The following is a 21,293-nucleotide window of genomic DNA, read 5'->3' as shown; positions in this document are numbered from 1 at the left end:
CACTACGGTTGATTATAGTCAGCAATCCACACTTTCTCATATTCATTATTCTCATTATTCCCCTCAGTTATCTGCCTTCTGTCCACTGAAATCGTTGAGCAATTTAGAAGGGCTTTTTTTTCCTAAGAGACCTGCTAATGTGCAGGGTGTCTCCACGCTTTGGAGCTGAGGGGTTAGCAGACAGCCAAGCTCCAGCCCAGCCCTCTGCCAGTGCCTCATGCAGGGCTGGGAGGCCAAGGACATCGTCACCTTCGCCTGGTTTCTTATAGTCACAGGTTTTTAGACAAATGAAATTTGGGAAATCATGGTCCTAAAATATTGCCCTTGTTATGTGAACATACTTAAGCATTTTTTCTTTCTTTTTCTTTTGTAAATAGACAGTAAGCAATTCTTGATATACAATGAAGATCATAAGCGTTGTGTGGAAGCCATAAGTCCCAGTGCAGTTCAAACAGCGACCTGCAACCCACAAGCTGAATCTCAGAAGTTCCAATGGGTGTCTGAGTCACGAGTTATGAGCGTTGCTTTCAAACTGTGCTTGGGAGTGCCATCAAAAACAGACTGGGTGCCCATCACTTTGCATGAGTGCAACACAGAGAGTGAGTTTCAGAAGTGGGAGTGCAAAAATGACACACTTTTTGGCATCAAGAATAAAGACTTATTTTTCAATTATGGCAATAAACAAGAGAAAAATGTCATGCTCTACAAGGGATCTGGTTTATGGAGCAGGTGGAAGATCTTCGGGACCACAGACGACTTGTGCTCCAGAGGCTATGAAGGTATGAGGCTTGTTACTTACTGTTAAAATATTCATTTGGTGGTGGGGGGGACTGGAAGGATGGCTTAGTGCTTAGGGTGCCTGTCTGCACAGCCTAAGGACTCATGCTTGACTCTCAACAGTAACACCAGCGTGCTACGTTGCACATGGGCACAAGGGGGCGCACCCATCTGGAGTTTGGCTGCAGTGGCTAGAGGCCCTGTCATGCCTATTCTCTTGCTCTCTTCCTCTCTCATTAAAATGGTCAGTCTGTTGGGCTTGCCTCAAAAAAAAAAAAAAAAAATCTATTTTGTGTGTGTGTCAAACATCTCTCTTCTTAGTTGGAATTGAAGGAAACAAATATACTTTTGGGTGCTCCATATTAGAAATGTTAATTGATCATTTTATGAACTATCCTGGTTTCTCTGAGGATATGATAGGGAATAAATGTAATCAGAAAGTCCAAATAGTACATTAGCTATTTGCTATTAATATGAAGATACTACTTTTTAATTTCTCAGAAATTAGTTATTTTTAAATCAGCTACAAATTTCAGAAAACAAATTTTCCCCATAATCAGACTGCAAGCTTCTTATTTAGCCTTGTAAGATTGTAGTGCTAACAGTCTAAATAAATTTTCCTTCATTTAGAAGAAGAGGTTCTAAGAACATGTTCTTCACCAATTCAGATTGCCTAATGTGGAATTTGGCAAATTCCTGAATAATTTTGGTTTCTGAAGGTTTCTATTTTGTCACACTTTGTGTAATTAAGAACTATAGTAACAGCTTTGAAAAGCTGAAAAACTGGCTCTCATGTCAACATGCAAAATATCTAGTTACTTGTTGCAGAACGTGGTAGCTCTGGAAGGTTAGGGCATTATCTTATTTGTAGTTTGTTCCTTGAGCTTTTGAAGGTTAAATAAACTCAGAGTACTTAGTCTTCCTTTATCCTGGTCAAATTTCATGATCTGTGGTCACTCAGAGACAGAGAACAAAACAGAAGAGAGAGGAAAAGCAGCTCCCAGCTCCTTGCTCTCTTGAGTCTGATGATGCTATAATCCCATTTCAGGCTTGGGTACTTGGTTATTGTGGAGTGTTATCTAGAATAACATCAAGGTTAGAGAATGAGTATGCCTTCGGGGACAAGGGATATGTATTTCCAAAATTAATTTGTTACTAGGGCTACCAAGATGTGTTGAACCCAGCTTATCACATAGAAAACAGAACATAGGAATTCAGTTCTTTATATTGTTAGCTTTCCATTTTCTGTTTGTATAGAGAGCAGAAGAGAGTAGATTTCAAAGTAGGTGAGAATAGGACTTGGAAAATAGTTCTTTCATGGCATTTATTGAACATAATATAGATATAGAAATTCTAAGAGAGGCGACCCAAGTCGAGAAGCTTAACAGAGAATTAAAGGGTAAAACAAGGTGACTCAAACTTGGTTGAGTCAAATTCTACAAAAGAAACAATTGAGTCATTGAGGAATTTAACTGCGATGATTCCAGGACTCACAGAAGCCAGATGCACAAGGGTGTGCATATGTCTGGAGTTCGTTTGCAGTAGCTGGAGGCTCTGGTGTGCCCATTCTCTCTCCCTCTCTTTATAAGTAAATAAGTAAAACATCATCTCACTGGATGTGTTTATTTACTTATGTTTGCCTTCTCTGCATGTCCCCATACAATTTGTGATGTAGCAGACTGGCCCTTCCGCTTAGTGAAGCCAAACTAACACTAGAGTAGCATTCTGATGTTATTAATAACTGGCTAAAATAATTTTGGGGTAAATAAAAATAAACCTACATGGGAACAAGTGCAAGTAAAATGGAAAAGGTCAGTAGAAGGCTGGGCAATAGCTCATTTGTTAAGGTGATTCACTCACAAGCATGAAAGGCACAGTAAAGATGTCAGGTGCCTTGCTCTCAGTACTGGGGATACAGACGCGGGTGGGTCACTGCAGCCCACTGCCCAGCACGTCTGTCCCTGCTTAGCCAGCTGTAGGCCACTGAGAGAGACCCTGTCTCAGAAAGTGGATGGTGTTTCTGAGGATCAACGCCTGACTTTTTCCTCTGCCCTCCATATGATGTCTACACACCCCTGCACACACATGTACTCAAGCATGCACACATAGCTATGCACATATGATTTAAAAAATCCGTAAAAAGGGCTGAAGAGATGGCTTAGTGGTTAAGGCGCTTGCCTGCAAAGCCAAAGAGCCCAGGTTCAATTCCCCAGGACCCACGGAAGCCAGATGCACAAGGGGGTGCATATGTCTGGAGTTCGTTTGCAGTAGCTGGAGGCTCTGGTGTGCCCATTCTCTCTCCCTCTCTTTATAAGTAAATAAGTAAAAATAAAATATTTTAAAAAATCTGTAAGGAACTAGTTGAGCATTGTGACTCATGCCTAAAATCTCAGCTTGCAGGAGGCAAGGCCAGAGGATCCTGAGTGTGGGTCCAGCCTGGGCTATATAGTGGGGCTGTTTCAAAGATCATAATGAAATGATATGCAGGTACATGACAAACTATAATAAATAAAGAATAAACATTGCTTACAAATAGTAACTAAGGGTTTCAAGTGGTTTCTTTTCATGAGGTGGAGTAGAGACGTATACTGATTCCCAACGTAAGTACCAAACTAAGTGGAGGCTGGCCTGACTAGAAGTGGTGGGAGAGGCTTTCAGGGGTGCCCGCGTGTTTGGTTCCACAGCTTTAAGGTTATTCTCAATGTAGAGAGTTCGTGAGACGATGGTTCCAATTAAGCGGAGGGGTGGCGCGTCTTCTGCCTTGGAGGACGTGGCACGTGGGGTGGCCCTTCGGAGGAGCAGGGCCCGAGCGCGGGCAGCCAGTCCCCGCGGGCGTGATGAGAACGGCGAGCTGGAAGGCCGGCGTGCCGAGCGTTCCCGTAAGCGCAGATCTCTGTGTCCCTCCAGCTATCTATTCACTAAATGGCAATTCAAATGGAGCCGTCTGTGCATTTCCATTCAAGTTTCAAAACAAGTGGTACGCGGAATGTACAACTGCTGGGCGGTCAGATGGCAATCTCTGGTGTGGGACGACCACGAACTACGACGTCGATAAGCTGTATGGATTCTGCCCATCGAAATGTAAGCTACTGTTTGTCCTCAAGATGTTTTTGGCACATTCAGCATGACAATGCAGTTCTGTGACCCTCATTCTCGTTGTATCCCACCATGACCCCTTACAGATGAGAAACCGATTTTACAATTGGGAAAATGAGCCATTTGTATTTAGGGTAAACTCCATGGCCTTCTTAAAGCTGGAAGTCGGTACCCCATTCTCTGAAGTCGCAAATGCTTTCGTTTTATGAAGCATAGATCCCAAACAGAATTGAAATGAGGCCATGAATATGGTTTGTTTGGGAGAGATTAAGTGGGCTCCTGCATTTTGTGCCAATGTAAGGTAAAGGGCTCCTTACGGTGGAGATCAATCTTTACTTTAAAAGGCCATCACTTAGTTTAACAGGCATGAATCAATGTAAGTGGGTAATTTATATGCCTTTAGGACTTTTTAAAATGAACATGCAGGTGCAGTTGCAACCATTCAAAATGGACGGTATTGCATTAAGTATGAGAACGTGCTTAAAAATTCGTGAAGAAGCAGTGTGGTAGGTCTTATGTGGGTGGATCAGAGCATCAGTGTTGGGGGCAAAGCTGGGGCCCAGGAAAGAGGAAAAGAATGATGCCATGGTTACCTTGTCATTGCTGGGATAAAGCACCCAAACAGAAATTGCTGATGAGAGGTAAGTTTTTTATATTTCCTTCTAGTCTCCAAGGGGAAGCTTCATGATGGTAGGGAGGGCATGAGCAGAGACTGGACGTCACCTCTGCCACAGCAGGGGGAAAAGAGCTGCGGAAGAGCAGCTGAGAGAGGAGGGGTGTGGCTAAGACTCTTTATTCCCCACCCCAGCAACACACCTCCTCCATGAAGGCTCTTCCTCCCAAGTTACCTCAGCTAGGGACCAAACACTCAGAGTACAGGAGTTTATGGGGACACCTGACCCTGACTCACACAACTGATGAGCTCTTTGTTTTCGTTCTCCAACCTCTGGTATCCTCCCTGCTGCCAGCTTCTCCCTTTCTAAACTTCTTACTGCTCACTCTGCCACCTGCTCTTTGAGATTAGATTGGAAAAGCACATTTCCTGCCATCACCCGGGGCCAGACAGCAGCATCCCACACAGTGAGGGTTGGGCCATCATCCAAACTGCAAAAAATTCATTGACTACCGAGCTTTTGTGACCACAAACCCGCACACAAGCACACTGTGCTGTATGTTATTGTAAGTCAACACAGCTGAGAGAAGTTTCTCAATGACAAACAAAAGGCAGATTGAAAGGGTTTTCCACACTTACCTTTTGGCCAGTCAACTCAGTAAAAGTCAATCTGACGCTGGAGAGATGGCTCAGCGATAAAAGCACTTGCCTGCAAAGCCTAAGGATTCAAGTTCCACTCTCCAGGTCCCCCCCCCCCCAGCCAGATGCACAAAATGACACAAGTGTGCAAAGTCGCACATGCGCACAAAGGGGCACATGCATCTGGTGTTTGATTGCAGTGGCTGGAGGCGCTGGCCCGCCAATTCTCTCTTATTAAAATAAAAGTAAATTTGAATTCTTATGTCATTGTACTTGCCTTCTCTGGGTATCACCTCTGTTCTGGGCTAGCACCCCAGAGGCACATGGGCTTCCATTCATAATGACACCACTCTGTGGCCTTGACTGAGGTAGGTGTATTTGCCTCTGTTCTACAAACATTTAGAAATTAGATTTCCATTAAAGGTTTATATATATCTAATGTTTTGCATCATAAGTTGTTTATTTTTTTGGCTGAAAAATTGGAGGATCCCCCCCCCCGATATAACCACCCTTATTTCTAGTGTTTGTGGAGTCTTAAATCTGACATGGTGCTTCTTTGAGGCATGTGTTATGTGGGTTCAGCTATGGCACCCCACACTTCAGAGGTAATGATGAAGGAGTTGCATGGATTTGTGATTTAATGGTTAAAGTGTGGAGGACAAATGACGATTTACTAATCACAAAGAAAATTCACAACCTTGGATTGTGTTGGAACAATGACTTGAGTGTATTTAGCAAAGTAATTTCCCATCTCATTAATTCTGTGTATTCAATGCCAAATTGTATGTTTTTTTTCTATTAAATATAGAATAGAAAAATATCTTATTTCAGTATTTTTTAAAACATGTAAAGCACAGTTTATACATTTTTATGTCTCATGGGGCTTTCTAACTTCGTAATCCATTTTGTTTTGTGATCCATTCAAATTAGGGTTTTGTTTTAGCATAGCCTTAGGGTGACGGGTTCAGTCCCGGAAAATGAGGTGCCAGTTACTGACCTGTTGACACCAAGTACACGTCCCTCATTGTCCTTTGTGTCAGGTGCTGTGATGGTTTCCTTCTGCTAAGACATTTGTTTTCAAGTATCACGAGAACAGGAAGAGGACAGCAGCCACTCTCCCAATTCCCCACAGCCTGCGACTTCAGCTTAACATCAGCCCTGCTGCTTCTCTCTGGGAATTTGAAGTCTGGGGATTTGTCCAGTCAGCAAATCCATATGTTCATTGAGATAAATGTTTTTGTTCTTTGATTTAAAATGCAAAATAAACTTTAAGTGAAGAGTCTTTGAAAGTTCTATGCTAGTCCTCAAATTAAGTCACTATATACTTTTAGTTTTTGAGGTGTGATGGGACCACAAAATTTACATCAAAAGCATAGTATGTCAAAAGGTTGATTCATCATTAGACACAAAACATAGTTTGGTCCAGAACTAAAAATTAGGATATCTTTTACTGTATGCTTATGAAAAACTACTAATTCCTTAGCAATCTGGGTACTTCTCAGAAGATCTGAAGAGTTAAGATAATATTCTCTGGCTTCCTTACAAATAAATGCAAAGTTTATTCCTTCTTTAATACAGCCTGTAATTGGAATTTTATATTATTAAAAAAAGAAAAGAGGCCATTTTCATAACATGAAACACAAACATTTTGTTTGTTACCTTCCAAGCATACATAACAAGCTATCAATAATGCCTATCTAAATATATGGTTGGGTTTTCACAGAGTATACTAAGTCTATAAAGGAAATTTGAAATCATAAAATAACAAAGAAAAATATAAGCTAAAATGATCTTATGAGGGAAGCAATCCTAATAACCCGCATATTCTCTTGCTAAGAGCTTCATCCAAGCTGCATATACCTCATGATGAGGAATGAAATGAACAAAAGAGGCTCCAAAAGGTAATTTACAGTCAAGCCTCTCAGGTTCAGATGGAACGAGTCCACAGGGACCCTAACCTTCCTCTCTTTTCCCTGTGTTTCTCAGAAGAACACACTAGAGAGTGCAGACGACATACCCACTTGCCAGGAGAGCAGCGTATTTCTTTCTTTTCCTCGTCCACGGCCATTGCTGATGAGCTCTGGGCTGGCTGCTCCATTCTTCCTCCTTGTATTCGCTTTGCTTCCCACCTCATCCAATCCAAATGTCCCAGCAGAAAACCAGGAAGACGATGCCTCCCTTTCTAAGGTTGGGTCAGATTGGCCAGGGTTGGGCCACTGAACATGGGCTCTATAGATCAAGAGTGACAAAAACACAAACGGCCTTACAGATACGCTGACGGTCGACAAGAAGAAACGCATGACAGTGGCTTCAGATGGTCTGAGATGTGTTGTTCTCTGGAAGTGTTTCCAGCCCTAACACAGCAAATCTCATTTGCCCTCTTTCGCAGTGGGTGGTGGGAACTTTTGGACAAAAGACCCACTGACCAGCATTCTGTACCAGATCAACGCTGAGTCTGCTCTTACATGGCATCAGGCGAGGAGGAGCTGCCAGCAACAGGATGCTGAGCTCTTGAGCATCACCGAGATTCATGAGCAGATGTACCTGACAGGTAATGCGCAGAAAGGAAAACACATCCATAAGTAAAACCTGGATCACCTGATTTCTACATAATTTAACTTAAAGGTGGGCAGTATGAGGAATGAAAGATGTTGGTCCATAAGCAGATAGTACAGATGATGTGACAATTCTGTGCTCTGAAGTCAACTCCAAAGGTGACAAAGAGGTGACTTTTCATAGCTGACTTTGTTTTCCTCATTTGATGGTCCTCATATCTGTGCTAGGGAGCTTCTGAGGATGATCTCAGAGTGGATGGCACTATGGTAAATGATGCTCTAGGACACAGGAGGTGCCTTCATGCTGGTCAGGTTTCCAGGTCTAACTTAAAGCCACAGGCTTCATGTTGGCACCAGCAAGTTCAAGATGATAGAAGGAAATATGCTGCCATCGGTAGAGACAAGCTGAGAACACTGGCCAGCCTAAGTCCTTTGCTATGTGTCTCTCCAAACCATAAAAGTATTGTTTGGCTTTTAAAAACAAACGTCTTTTATCATGTTGTGAAGATTAATGTTTGCTTGAGAAAGGAGAGTGTTTTTTAGTTTCTAAAACCCACACTTGGGGAAGCAGAGATTAGGGTTAAAAATCAGCAAACATATCTTTCCCATGGCTCTGTTTCCAGAATCCCCTCCCTCCAGCTCACCCAGATAGTACTGCTAAATCTGTCTTTGGCTCTATGACTATGTTAAAAAATCTGCTTATAAGGCTGGCTAGATGGCTTAGTGGTTAAGGGCCTTGCCTGTGAAGCCTAAGGACTCATGTTTGACTCCCTAGATCCCATATAAGCCAGATGCACAAGATGATGCCAGTGTAAAGTCACATATGTGCATGGGGTGGCACATGTGTCTGGAGTTCAATTGCAGTGGCCAGAAGCCCTGGCATGCCAATTCTCTCTCTCTGTCTATCTCTCTCTCTTCCTCCCTTGCATTACAAAAATGGTCAGTCCATTGGGCTTGCCTCAAAAAACAATGTTCTTTTTTTTTTTTCAGTTCAACTCTTTATTTTACTAAAATCAGAATATGCACAGCACATGCAGTGCTAGCATCTGAACTAATACAATAAGCAATTACTAAAGCTACAGTGACTTGAGGTTCAATCTTTACATTCAGCAAGTTTAAACCCATTTTGAAACCTTACTTAATAACTGAAAATATTGCTTGCTGATAAACTTGCTCAAATGCTACCGCTGAATGTACAAGTCACTGATTATGCCAATACAACAAAGACAACCACATGTTTGAGGATTGCAATGTGCCAGACATTCACTGAAAAAAAATACACACAACTAAACAAAACTCACACAACAAACATCTGAGAATCTGGACACTCCATTTCAATGTTTTGAAGTGTTTCCATTAATATCTTAAGACAAGTGTATCAAAACCTTGGCATATTTTAATTTCAAGTCGCCAATTTTGTTTTTACTAACATCAGAAAGTTATGGCTACGCTGCCAGTTCCGGGTCGGCTTAATTTGACTTAAGAGTTTAATATGACTTAACATTAAAAGCTCACACTACCCCGAAATATATAATTTCACGCATACGGTGACATTCAACATTCAAGTGCCAGTGTTTTTGTACTGTCTTTTGGTCAAGTTTTCTTTAAACTTTCAAAGAATCACTTTTAGGCTTACAAAAATAAATATTTGTCAAAATGCTCAATAAATATTACATAAAACTAGCAGCAAAAAGTATCTAGAAATCTGTTGTGTGCAAAGTTTTCTTCTCAACTATCATTCCCATGGTCCCAAATAAATTTTAGAATCTAGTCCCATCCCCTTCCTAGACAAGCTGCATTCAACAATCTCCAAGAGACAAAATAAGATTGGAAGTTTAAGGACACGTACACATGACATATATATAAAATTCTCTGAATGTGCAATAAAAGAAGTACTTTGTAAAAAGTTATGGGCAAAATGTACAAGGGCCTAAACCTAGACTAACTGAAATAGCACCATAACAAATGACCTCAATACTGTCAAGTGCACCTACTTAATAAAAGTTTTAGAACAAGGCACAATACACTTGAAAATCTATTGCACTTTAGGAAATTTTTGCCATCTTCCTATGCCACTATAAAAAGATTGAGCGAAAAAACAATGTTCTTATAGCACTTAATTTTTCATCAAGTGGCTAATAAAACACCTTCACATAGTCCCGAGCTGCCAGCTGTTCACCCATAATGCCTTTCCTTATGCATTCTGCTTCTTGACAAAAGAATAATCTTGAGCTCCTCATGGATGGCATGGGTGTCTCTTATTCTTCATCTCAACATCGCTTCCCATACTATGCTTTGAGTTTGGGAATCCCCAACTTTTATACAGTTAATCTGGAATCCTCTCCATTTCTCTTATTTTTTTCTCAATTTTTATTAACATATTCCATGATTATAAAAAATATCTCATGGTAATACCCTCCTCCCCCCACTTTCCCCTTTGAAACTCCATTCTCCATCATATCCCCTCCCCATATCAATCAGTATCTCTTTTATTTTGATGTCATGATCTTTTCCTCCTCTTATGATGGCCTTGTGTAGGTAGTGTCAGGCTCCATTTCTCTTATTTTTAAGCCATCATTTATTGTAGTTACTTACATAAATGTCCCACCACCTCTACAAAACTATAAACACATTGGACTATTGATTTTATTTTCATATTCATTCATTTATTTATTCAACAATCTATCTGATAACCATGTGCCAAGTGACATGATGGTACTGAGCTGACCCTGCACTGCCTGTATAAGCTGAATGTTCAGTAGGGAAAACAGACATATGTTGATGTATGGTATATGTGTGTGATGAAAAATATAGATAATTATTTATCCATATATCCTACTGAGTGGCCAGCAGAACATTAGTTTATCACACATACCATGACATCAAAATAAAAGAGGAGGTCCAGGGCACACTGTCCTAACTGGCAGATGCTGTTGGCATGTCTACCAGGCAGCAACTGTCCTGAGAAAGCCAGCCTGAGCTACCTTCAGATGCCTGCTTGAATCTTATCCAAGTTGCTGGAATGCTAGTCAGCAGATTTCCATTAGAATTGGCATGAGAGTGGCTGATCTGGGGTGATTTGTAGTACTTCCTGTCTTTCTTTAAGTCAAAAATAGCATAAGACCAGGAAAAAAGTCCAGCAGGAAATGTAAAAAGATTAAACAGAGGAAAGACATTTTTTTTTTTTTGTGGAAGTTAGACATACACAACATTTGATATCCACTGAGGAGGAATCTAGAAAATGATGAGGGCAGATACTCATGATATACTGTGTTTTGGGAAGTATGTCCTTAAAATGAAAAACAACTCATACATAGTTACCAGTTTACTTTTGTTTTGTTTTTCAAGGTAGGGCTTAGCTTTCCAGTTTTTAAATATTGCATTTATTTATGAGAGAGTATAAGAGAGAATGGGCATTCCAGGGCCTCCAGCCACTGCAAAGGAACTCCAGATGCACATGCCACCCTGTGCATCTGGCTTTACATGGGTACTGGAGTTTACCTGGGTCCTTAGGCCTTGTAGACAGGTGTCTTTTTTTTCTTTCTTTTACTTTTCTTTTTATTTTTTGGGAGGGGGGGATGGGCACTCCAGGGCCTCCAGCCTCTACAAATGAAAGTGCACCCCCTTGTGCACATGTGCGACATTGCAGGCTTGTGTCACTGTGTCTAGCTTATGTGGGAACTGGAGATTCAAACATCAGTTCTTAAGTTTCACCAGCAAGATCTTTAACTGCTAAGCAACCACCATGAAGCCATATCTTCAGCCCAAATAGTTATCTTTTTTTTTTTTTTTGGTATATTGTAGTAGGGTCTCACTCTAGCCCAGGCTGACCTAGAATTCACTATGTAGTCTCAGGGTGGCCTTGAACTCACGGCGATCCTCCTACCTCTGCCTCCCGAGTGCTAGGATTAAAGGTGTGTGCCACCATGCCTGGCTTCCAAATAGTTACCATTTTTAAATGTAATGTTTTTCATGGGAGGATTTAAAAAAGCCAATATGATTAAAAATGTGTAAACTAGTTTGATGATTCAGATTAAAGAAATTTATTAAACTAGATTTGTTAGTTCACACTTGTAATCACAGCACTTGGAAACTGAGGAAGGAGGATTGCAAGTTAGAGACCAGCCTGGGCTTCATAAGGCAACCCTGTTATAAGTTAATAAGTAAATAAATAATAACTAACTAAACAAATAAATTTGCTTATTGAATAGTGTATGTGTGCCAGATACTAGGCTTTATTTTGAAAGCCCAAGTCAACTTTATAAAAAAATATTGCCATCCCACTTTACAGAGGAGATAACAGATCAGAAGGGAGAATTGATGCTTGTTAATGCTTCAAATTCGGAAAAGGGCTAACCAGCAATCCAGCCCTGGCTAGAATTTTACCCAACTGTGTCTCATTCATAAAATGAGCAGGATCTGCTATGCCCAAGCTCTAGTGAGAAGCCTTCGTTTACGCACCCTCTCTCTGCCCCAGTGAGTACCTCCCAAACCTGCAGTGTGATTTTACATGACCCACAGGGCACAGTGTCTCACCCACCTGAGCCTTTGCCCACCACTTATGGTGTTTTCCATATTGATTTATGCTTATGTCCTGAAAAATGTCAGGTTCTCAACTTAATCCTCAATTCCTAAATCTGATAAATACTGCATATATGCTGGACTCTCATTTGCAGAACTGAAATAAGATTGAGGAAGTGAAATTTGGTTTGCTACCCTGATGTTTTGACCAATTTCCTCTGTTATTGCTTGGAAAACAAATTGAACATATATATGGATAAAAAAATAAAAATACCAGTGTAATAGGGGACAGAAAATTTGTTCTATCATAAATAAGTTCAAAAGTAGGCTTAGAGCCTTTTCAGACATCACACGTACCAAAATTAAATTAAAAAATTAGCATATGGAAAACTAGGTGTGGAGGTTTATGCTTGTAATTGCAGGCCATCCTTGGTTACATAATGAATTTGAGAACAGCTTAGGCTACATGAGACCCTGCCTCAAAAAAAAAAAAAAAAAAAAAAAAAGGAGCTAGGGCAATGGCTCAATGGTTAAAGGTACCTGCTTGCAAACCTGCCTGTCCAAATTCAGTCCTCTTCCATAAATGGAAGTCTGCAGAATCTGAAAGCTCCTGGGCCAGCTAGACTGGCGTATGCAGCAGAAGAAAAAACACAACGAACGAGAAACGCGCTTTCATAAGAGCGTGAAAGAAGAGGGCAGACACCCTGAGGTGGGCCTCGGACCTGCTCACACGTGCTGCAGCATGTGCACGTCCATGCGCACACACACGGTATATATGTGCACATGAGTGACAGCTTAGCATGCGGAACCAATGCTTTGTGTGACCAAAATAAAAAAGTTTTGATTTGGTCCATTCCGGAATTATGAATACACATTAGAGAAATAATCTGTGGATTATGCTTATTGGTTTTAAGTGACACTGTTCTTCTCTGTGCTAGGAATGGAACTCAGGGTTTTACACATACCTGGGACATGTGCTCCACCATTGAGTACACCCCAGTCCTTGAAGTGATAATGACCTTAATACAAGATTAGGTTTTTGTTTCTAAATTTCACCTTTAGCTAACCCTATTTCAATTTGTAGCTGTTAATAGTGATGATAATAATGATTACTTATATTTATTTTAAAGATACCTCTTGCAGGCCTCTTTCACAAACTATTAAGCTTTCAAGATAAGTTTAGAAGCATCTATGGAAGTGATGAGGTACATTTGAGGACAGTTTCTTTAAACAGCTCTAAGCAGTTATGCCAAACATGGTGGTAACTTGAGCAATCTGAGACAAAATACACTTTAATTTTGAATCCATGAATTGTTCTTTATAGTTTTGAGAAGTTAATTATGATTACTCTCTTACTCCTTTTTAATTTGAGAGAGAGATAGACAAAGAGACACAGAGAGAGGAGTGAGAGAATTGGCACGCCAGGGCCTCAGCCACTGCATTCAAACTCCAGAAGCTTGTGCCACCTAGTGGGCATGTGTAACCTTGTGTTTGCCTCACCTTTGTGTGTCTGGCTTACATGGGATCTGGACAGAGACTGAACATGGGTCCTTAGGCTTTGCAGGCAAGCACCTTAACTGCTGTGCCATCTCTGTAGCTCTCTCCTATTATTTTTAAACAGGTTCTTGCTGTATAGCTTTGGCTGGCATGGTACTCACTATATACCATAGATTAGCCTCAAATTTGTAATAAACCTCCTGCCTCAGCCTCCAGAGTGCTGGGGATTACAGGTGTGTACTACCACTCCAAGCTTTCATTGTCCTGGCCCTTAAGATGTTTAAAGTGCCAGGTTACTTGGTTTGGTAAGGAGCTATATTTAATATTTTTGAAAAGCTGCATTTTTTTAAAGACGGAGCCTTCAGAGCCTCTACCTACTGATCTTCCTACCTCAGCCTCCTGAGTACTGGGAATAAAGGAGGCCCAGGCCAACATACCCAACTTAAAATTCTACTTTTAAGAGCATTTCCTTAAGTTTACTCCCAGAAGTGTACGGATAATTATTCAAGTTAATATAAGTGTAAAGAGTTTGTGAAAAAAAAATCCACTATTCATTAGTAATTACTAATTATTAATATATAGAATGATGAGGCTTATCCTTGAATATTTCCTAGGTACAGTCCAGAGATATATTATTTCTTTTTACATGTTGTCCATTATCTATGTGCATGAAGAAGGTGAGGACAATTGTTAGTTTGTTTCTTTATCCTAAAGGGAATACTCAAAATAACTTTAGTAACTATGTAACATAAAATAAAAAAGAAGTTGTTGGTGATATGAAATTGATTCAATATGAATTCATTATTATTTTAATGAAGGTAGTCAGGCTTGATATTTATCACAAAATTTTAGGACTAAATAATGTCATTTATTTTTTATTTTATTTTTAAAAAATATTTTATTTTTATTTATTTGAGAGAGAGAAAGAGGCAGAGAGAGAGAAAGAGAGAGAGAGAGAATGGCACACTAGACCTTCCAGCCACTGCAAAAGAACTCCAGACACATGTGCCACCTTTTGCATCTGGCTTACATGGGTCCTGGGGAATTGAACCTGGGTCCTTTGGCTTTGTAGCCTTAACAGCTAAGTCGTCCCTCCATCCACCATTTATTTTTAAAAATATATTTATTTATTTGAGAGATAGAGAGAGAAAGAGGCAGATATATGCATATATATGTGTGTATATATATCCATCCATACATATATATGTGTGTGTGTGTATGTATGTATGCATGTGTGTGTGTATATATATATATATATATATATATATATATATATATATATATATATATATATATATATATATGGAGAGGGAGAGAATGGGAGTTCTAGGCCCTCTAGCTACTGCAAACAAACTCCAGACTCAGGTGCCACCTTGTGCATCTGGCTGTACATGGGTCCTGGGGAATCAAACCTGGGTCCTTTGGCTTTGCAGGTAAGTACCTTAAAGACTAAACCATCTCTCTAGCCCTATATAATGTCGTTCCTTAGGAAGGATTTATAATACTTTCTTTTTCATTTTGGAGTAAATTCTAAACATGAAAACCAAATGCCAAGTCTTCACAGATGATGGAGACAGGTTCTGGAAGCAGAGGGCTATATGATTCACACATTTTCTTCTGAATTTTATTTCCCTGGCTTTTCTGAATACGAGTCTTACATTTGTTTCTGCTTTCTGTTAAAAAAGGATTAACAAGCACCTTGACCTCAGGGCTGTGGATTGGACTTAACAGTCTGAGTTTCAACACTGGTTGGCAGTGGAGTAGTGGCAGTCCATTCCGCTATCTGAACTGGCTACCAGGTAAGGCCAAGCCTACTTATGCCTGAAGAAACTCAAGTTTAATTTGTGTGGCTGCCACAGTGACCTTCATTATCTCACATCAGGATGTCAAGGAGAAGAGTTGAGAGACCTATTGGAACATACCTTGTTACTTACCTTGCTTTGAAATATGACATATTCCTTTTTTTCTTTTTCTTTTTCTTTTTCTTTCTTTTTTTTTTTTTTGGCTTTTCAAGGTAGGATTTCACTCTAGCCCAGGTTGTCACTATGGAGTCTCAGGGTGGCCTTGAACTCACAGCGAACCTCCTACCTCTGCTTCCCAAGTGCTGGGATTAAAGGCGTGCGTCACCACGCCTGGCTGAAATATGACATCTTCTTTTTTATATGTACACAATACATTGTGATCAGAATTTAATAGGTTTGAATTAAAACTACTGCTTATCTCATATATAATATTCCATGCTAGCATAAAATTTATTAGCTGTTCTTTGACAATGTGTAGTTTGATTGCAAAAAATATACCATCAGGGCTAGAGAGATGGTTTAGTGGTTAAATTCTTGCCTGTGAAGCCTAAGGACCTTGGTTCGACACTTGATTCCCCAGGACCCACGGAAGCCAGATGCACAAGGTGGCACATGCATCTGGAATTCATTTGCAGTGGCTGCCTCTTTCTCTCTCTGTCTGTCACTCTCAAATAAATAAAAATCAACAAAAAAGTTTAAAAAATACAATCAGGGAATGATTAATCTTTCAAAAGCTTTCTGATTTTCTGGAAGATTGAGAATAAAGTCAAAGAATTATTTTCATGGTGTCACAAAATACAAGACACAGAGCATACCAGGAGACAACTTGATGAATATAACTTGCCATACAAGATGACTGTTAGGGAAAACAAAAGGACCAATGACAAAGTTTGCATCTCTTCACCAGTCCCAAGAGCTTTTAGTAGCTGGGGGAAGCTAGTGAGTGTGATTCCAGTCCCTCCAACCCTAGCTTACTAAGGAAGAGTCCTTAGTGATTAGTAATGTCTGCAATGGGTACAGGAAGGGAGAGAAGTGGTGTAGTGTATTGGATGCATCCTTATCGGCTTTGCTACAGACAATACTGAGATGGTGTCCATTAAGATGCTGAGATTTTTTTTTTTTTTTTTTTTTTTTTTTTTTTTTTTTTTTTTTTGGTTTTCCAAGGTAGGGTCTCACTTTAGCTTAGGCTGACCTGGAATGGACTATGCAATCTCAGGGTGGTCTTGAATTCATGGTGATGCTCCTACCTCTGCCTCCTGAGTTCTAGGATTAAAGGTGTGCTCCACCATGCCCGGTTCTTTATTTTCTTTTACTTTTTCTTGTGTGTTTGTGTATGTGCACATGTGTTTTGTGGGTCTGTATGTTGCTGTGTGGGTGGGCCAGTGTATGTGGAAGTCAGAGGTTAACCTCAGATGTCATGCATAGGAACACTATCTATGTTTTTTTAAGATCTGGTCTCTCATTGGTTGGCAACTTGCCAACTAGGCTAGACTGGCTGGCCAGCAAGGTGCAGAGAGAGTTCCGTCTGTTTATACAGCCCTGCGCTTCAACTGTGTACTACACCGGACACTTTTACCTGGGTGCTGGAGATAGAATCTAGGGCCTCACGCTTGCACAGCAAACACTGTGTCCTGAGACCTTAACCACTCCCTCTTTTGGAAGCCAGGCTTTTCTGTGTCACACAGGCTGTCCTCAAACTCTTGATCCTTGTGTCTCTGCCCCCAAGTGTTGGGATTACATGTGTGTAACACCATGCCCAGCTTGACTTATTTTTTAAAGCCACCAAATGTTACTTGTATCTGTTTTAAAAAATTAAACTTCTGATTTTTCCAGGTTGACTTCTATTTTTGTTTCAAAAATTGCTAAAACATGAGAGGTAACTCTTTGGAGATTATGTGGTTATATGTTAGTTTACATTGATTAGGCTTTAGGGGCTGAAGACAAAGCTCAGTATTAGATTTTTACTGTGAAATTGTGATATTCCACTTTTAATGTATTCCCTTTGAGTCTGATGGCTACAGGGCTATTGAATTTTTTGGTGCTGGAGTCATGAATGTTCCTTACACTCTCATCCCTGTGAATTGCACCTTGAAGTGATAATAAGTTTTATTTTCTTCTGAAATATGGGAAGCAAATATTACTGCAAGGGAAATTATATGCACACATACACATACAAGGTGCCTTTTTTTTCTTTTTGAGGTAAGGTCTCATTCTTGCCCACGCTGACCTGGAATTCACTATGTAGTCTCAGGGTGACCTCGAACTCATGGCAATCCTCCTACCTCTGCCTTCCAAGTTCTAGGCATGCGCCACCATGTGTGGCCAAGGTGCCTTTTAAAAAATAAGTAAAGATATCATTTATCTGCCTACTCATTTTGTCAAATTAAGTTGGAGAATACCAGCTGGGCTCAAACAAATCATTAGACAATCCTCAATATTTATTAGGGCACTAGAATTTATTCTTCTCTTAAGTAGTAAGTATTCTACACCATTAAATGACCAATTTTATTTTATTATTGAATTTGGAATAAGGATTTTAATAGTCAATATCTTGTATTCTAAGTGCTTAGTAAAATAATTTGGGGGTTAGCTTAGGGGAAGATGAGGCTATGAAAATGAAATATTAATAAGACAGGCAATGGGCTGGAGAGATGGCTTAGCGGTTAAGCGCTTGCCTGTGAAGCCTAAGGACCCCGGTTCGAGGCTCGGTTCCCCAGGTCCCACGTTAGCCAGATGCACAAGGGGGCGCACGCGTCTGGAGTTCGTTTGCAGAGGCTGGAAGCCCTGGCGTGCCCATTCTCTCTCTCTCCCTCTATCTGTCTTTCTCTCTGTGTCTGTCGCTCTCAAATAAATAAATAAATAAAATTAAAAAAAAATAAAAAAATAAAGAGAACTGTGTTCTTTTTAAAAAAAAAATAAGACAGGAAACACGTTTTCTTATTAAATCAAATGTCTCAGAAGTAGGTGCAAAACAAATCAACCTTCTTAGAGAACACATGAATTTCTTGAAACTAAAATTAGAAAACTTGTAGAACGCTTCCTTATTTTATATAAATTGATGAATAAAGTGTTTGAACCAAATTATTACTGGGTAATGCATCTAATAAAAACACATTTACATTTCAAATAATAATATTTTATATAATTGATAAATATAAATCTAAATATATCATTATTATAACAATACAAGATAATATTTGATATTAAAGGTGGTAGTGGTATTGCATTGATAACTATATAGATATATAAACATGATTTACTAATGAGTACTCTAACTAAGGAACAATAGCTATAAAATACATTCTTGTTTTGAAAGTTTTTTTTCTAGTATGGACACCTAATCTGTCAGTTTAGTTATCCTATTATTTTGGCCACAATATCAGCATATTAAAAAAAGCATTTTCATAGTAACTACTAACATTTTTCCTCTGTGTGGTATTTATGTAATCTCCAGTTTTTTTTGAAAAAGATTTTGTGACATAGGTGACATGATTCCCACCCTTCAGGAAGAGAGTGAGTTCAGGTACATGGTAAATACTTACCAAAGGTCACAAAGTAGAATTGGTTAACATAATGCATGCAGCTCATTTGGCAGACTTCTGGGGTGGGGGGAGGTGCCACTATCGGAGTAACAAACACTGAGAAATGTAGTAGTCAATGTGTGCATCCATTGCATCAACAATTGAGTCTATCTGGTTCTTTAATCAGTTTCTGGTGAGAAACCAATAAGGATTAGCTCTTAAAAGTAGTCTTCAGGGCTGGAGAGATGGCTTAGCAGTTAGGCGTTTGCCTGTGAAGCCTAAGGACCCCGGTTTGAGGCTCAATTCCCCAGGACCCACGTTAGCCAGATGCACAAGGGGGCGCACGCGTCTGGAGTTCGTTGGCAGTGGCTGGAGGCCCTGGAGTGTCCATTCTCTCTCTCTCTCTCTGCCTTTCTTGCTCTGTCTGTTGCTCTCAAATAAATAAATAAATAAATAAAATGAACAAAAAAATTTTTAAAAGTAGTCTTCAAGGGCCTGGTTTGAGGATATTGAGTATCTTAGTCCTGAGATGGTAAGTTGGCTTCCGGAGACTTTTACATTGCCTTGTCTCCTCCTTCCTTCACGTCCAGTCCAACTGAAGGGTCCCTCATATTCAGAGATTCTCTAGCCTATTTTTTACAGTTAGCCTGCTTATATTTTATGGTAGCTATTGCTTATGTTATAGCCAGTTTGGAACCCTGTGCATTCTTTTTATTTAGGTACATTTTGTTTTTTATAACTTGAGAACTTATTTGTATTTACATATTGCCTAATGGTCATATTCCCATTGAGCTTTACTCTTAGTTTCCCTTACTCCCACTCCCCTCACTGCATGGACGGCCCGCCACATTGGGGTTGTCAGTTTTCATTATGGGGTCATGAGTGCACCAGTCAGTCTTTGTGGTGGTGGTGGTGGGGCAATTCCTCAGGATACTCCTTCCCACCCTGTTGGTCTTATGTTGCTTCTCTTACCTCTTTAGTAAGGTTCCCTGAGTCTTGCAGGGTGTGTTAGAAGTCTCCTTTAGTGGTGAACTCTTGGCAGCCTCTGATTTTTTTCTCTGATGGGTTTTGAGTATCCTCAGTGTCTTCTGCCATCTTCCTGGAGGAAGTTCTCAGGCTAGCAGTAAAAGCAGCACTCATATTTAATCTGCCACCTCCTCGGTGATGTTTCCTGGGCCCTGGCAAATGTGATAGAGATGACATCCCATACTAGGCAGTTGATTTTCTTGTCCTATGGGTGTGTATTTAGGGTCCCCTGCACCCCTCTCACTGAGCAGAACTCATATCCAATCAGAGAGCAGTTGATTACCCCCATAGTTAGACGTCTTTCTGTGACACAATATAATCAATGTGACAACTGTCTAAAGTCTGGTTTTATCAATTGATGGGGGTGGTTATTTCAACATAGTTCACTTGTATGATCTACATTTTTGGTATTGGGAGTGAGCAAACCACAAAAAAAATAAGGAAATTACCACTATGTCTTTTGCTCTGCTGTCAGTAAATATTTATTTGTGAAAATAGAGCAAAAGACAGAATGGGAAACCAGGAAATCCCAAGGATGAAGGCATATGCCAGAGGGAAGCAATCTGCCTAGACTACCTCTAATAACCACACCTTAACCTTTCATTTTCTTAAAGGAAGTCCATCAGCAGAACCTGGAAAGAGCTGTGTGTCACTCAACCCTGGAAAAAATGCTAAATGGGAAAACATGGAGTGTGCTCATAAACTAGGCTATATTTGTAAAAAGGGCAACAGTACTTTGAATTCTTTTATTATTCCCTCTGGTAAGTGATTTAATCTGAAATGCATAAAATGCTAGAATTAAATATGAGATGATAGACTAATTATAATTGCATGAAATGACTCTAGAGACTTTTTTGAAAGCTTATGAGTAGTTGCATTGATATTCCCACAGAGTTCTTTTTGTTGGTTACTACTACTGGTTGCTAACATTTCCTGAATGTGAAGAAGAGTTTGATTATTGTGTATCGTCTTTGGTATAAATAAGAATTGTATCTTCCCTGCCCTATAAGGAATGATTTTCACATGTTCTGGAAGAGGAAAAGGAAATCCATAGGATATATACTTCTCATAGGTGACCAAACTGGAATTCAAGCTAGTAAACAAATATCTGGAAGGGATGTCTTTGTTATGTTCACATAGGTAGGGCTAGGCTCCAGTGTGGTTAAGTATAATATTTTACACTAAAATTTTGCATTGAAAACTTTTCAAACATCATTTGACAAGATGATAATCCCTGGACATTACA

The 21,293-nt window shown here is 39.9% G+C and overlaps 1 protein-coding gene across 1 annotated transcript in view; it reads left to right on the top strand.

Moving 5' to 3' along the window:
* Mrc1 (mannose receptor C-type 1) overlaps positions 1-21,293 on the top strand; it is a 94,518-nt gene that overhangs the window by 12,887 nt on the left and 60,338 nt on the right. Inside the window, exons 2-6 of the mRNA XM_045135012.1 lie at positions 378-779; positions 3,685-3,858; positions 7,515-7,676; positions 15,384-15,497; positions 20,662-20,808. Coding sequence (XP_044990947.1) covers positions 378-779; positions 3,685-3,858; positions 7,515-7,676; positions 15,384-15,497; positions 20,662-20,808 — 999 coding nt within the window. The remainder of the gene's footprint in view (positions 1-377; positions 780-3,684; positions 3,859-7,514; positions 7,677-15,383; positions 15,498-20,661; positions 20,809-21,293) is intronic.

The sequence above is a fragment of the Jaculus jaculus genome, chromosome 15, assembly GCF_020740685.1.
Source record: "Jaculus jaculus isolate mJacJac1 chromosome 15, mJacJac1.mat.Y.cur, whole genome shotgun sequence".
Taxonomy (NCBI): Eukaryota; Metazoa; Chordata; class Mammalia; order Rodentia; family Dipodidae; genus Jaculus; species Jaculus jaculus.
Note: the sequence above shows the minus strand (reverse complement) of the source record. Positions and strands in the feature narration are given on the sequence as shown.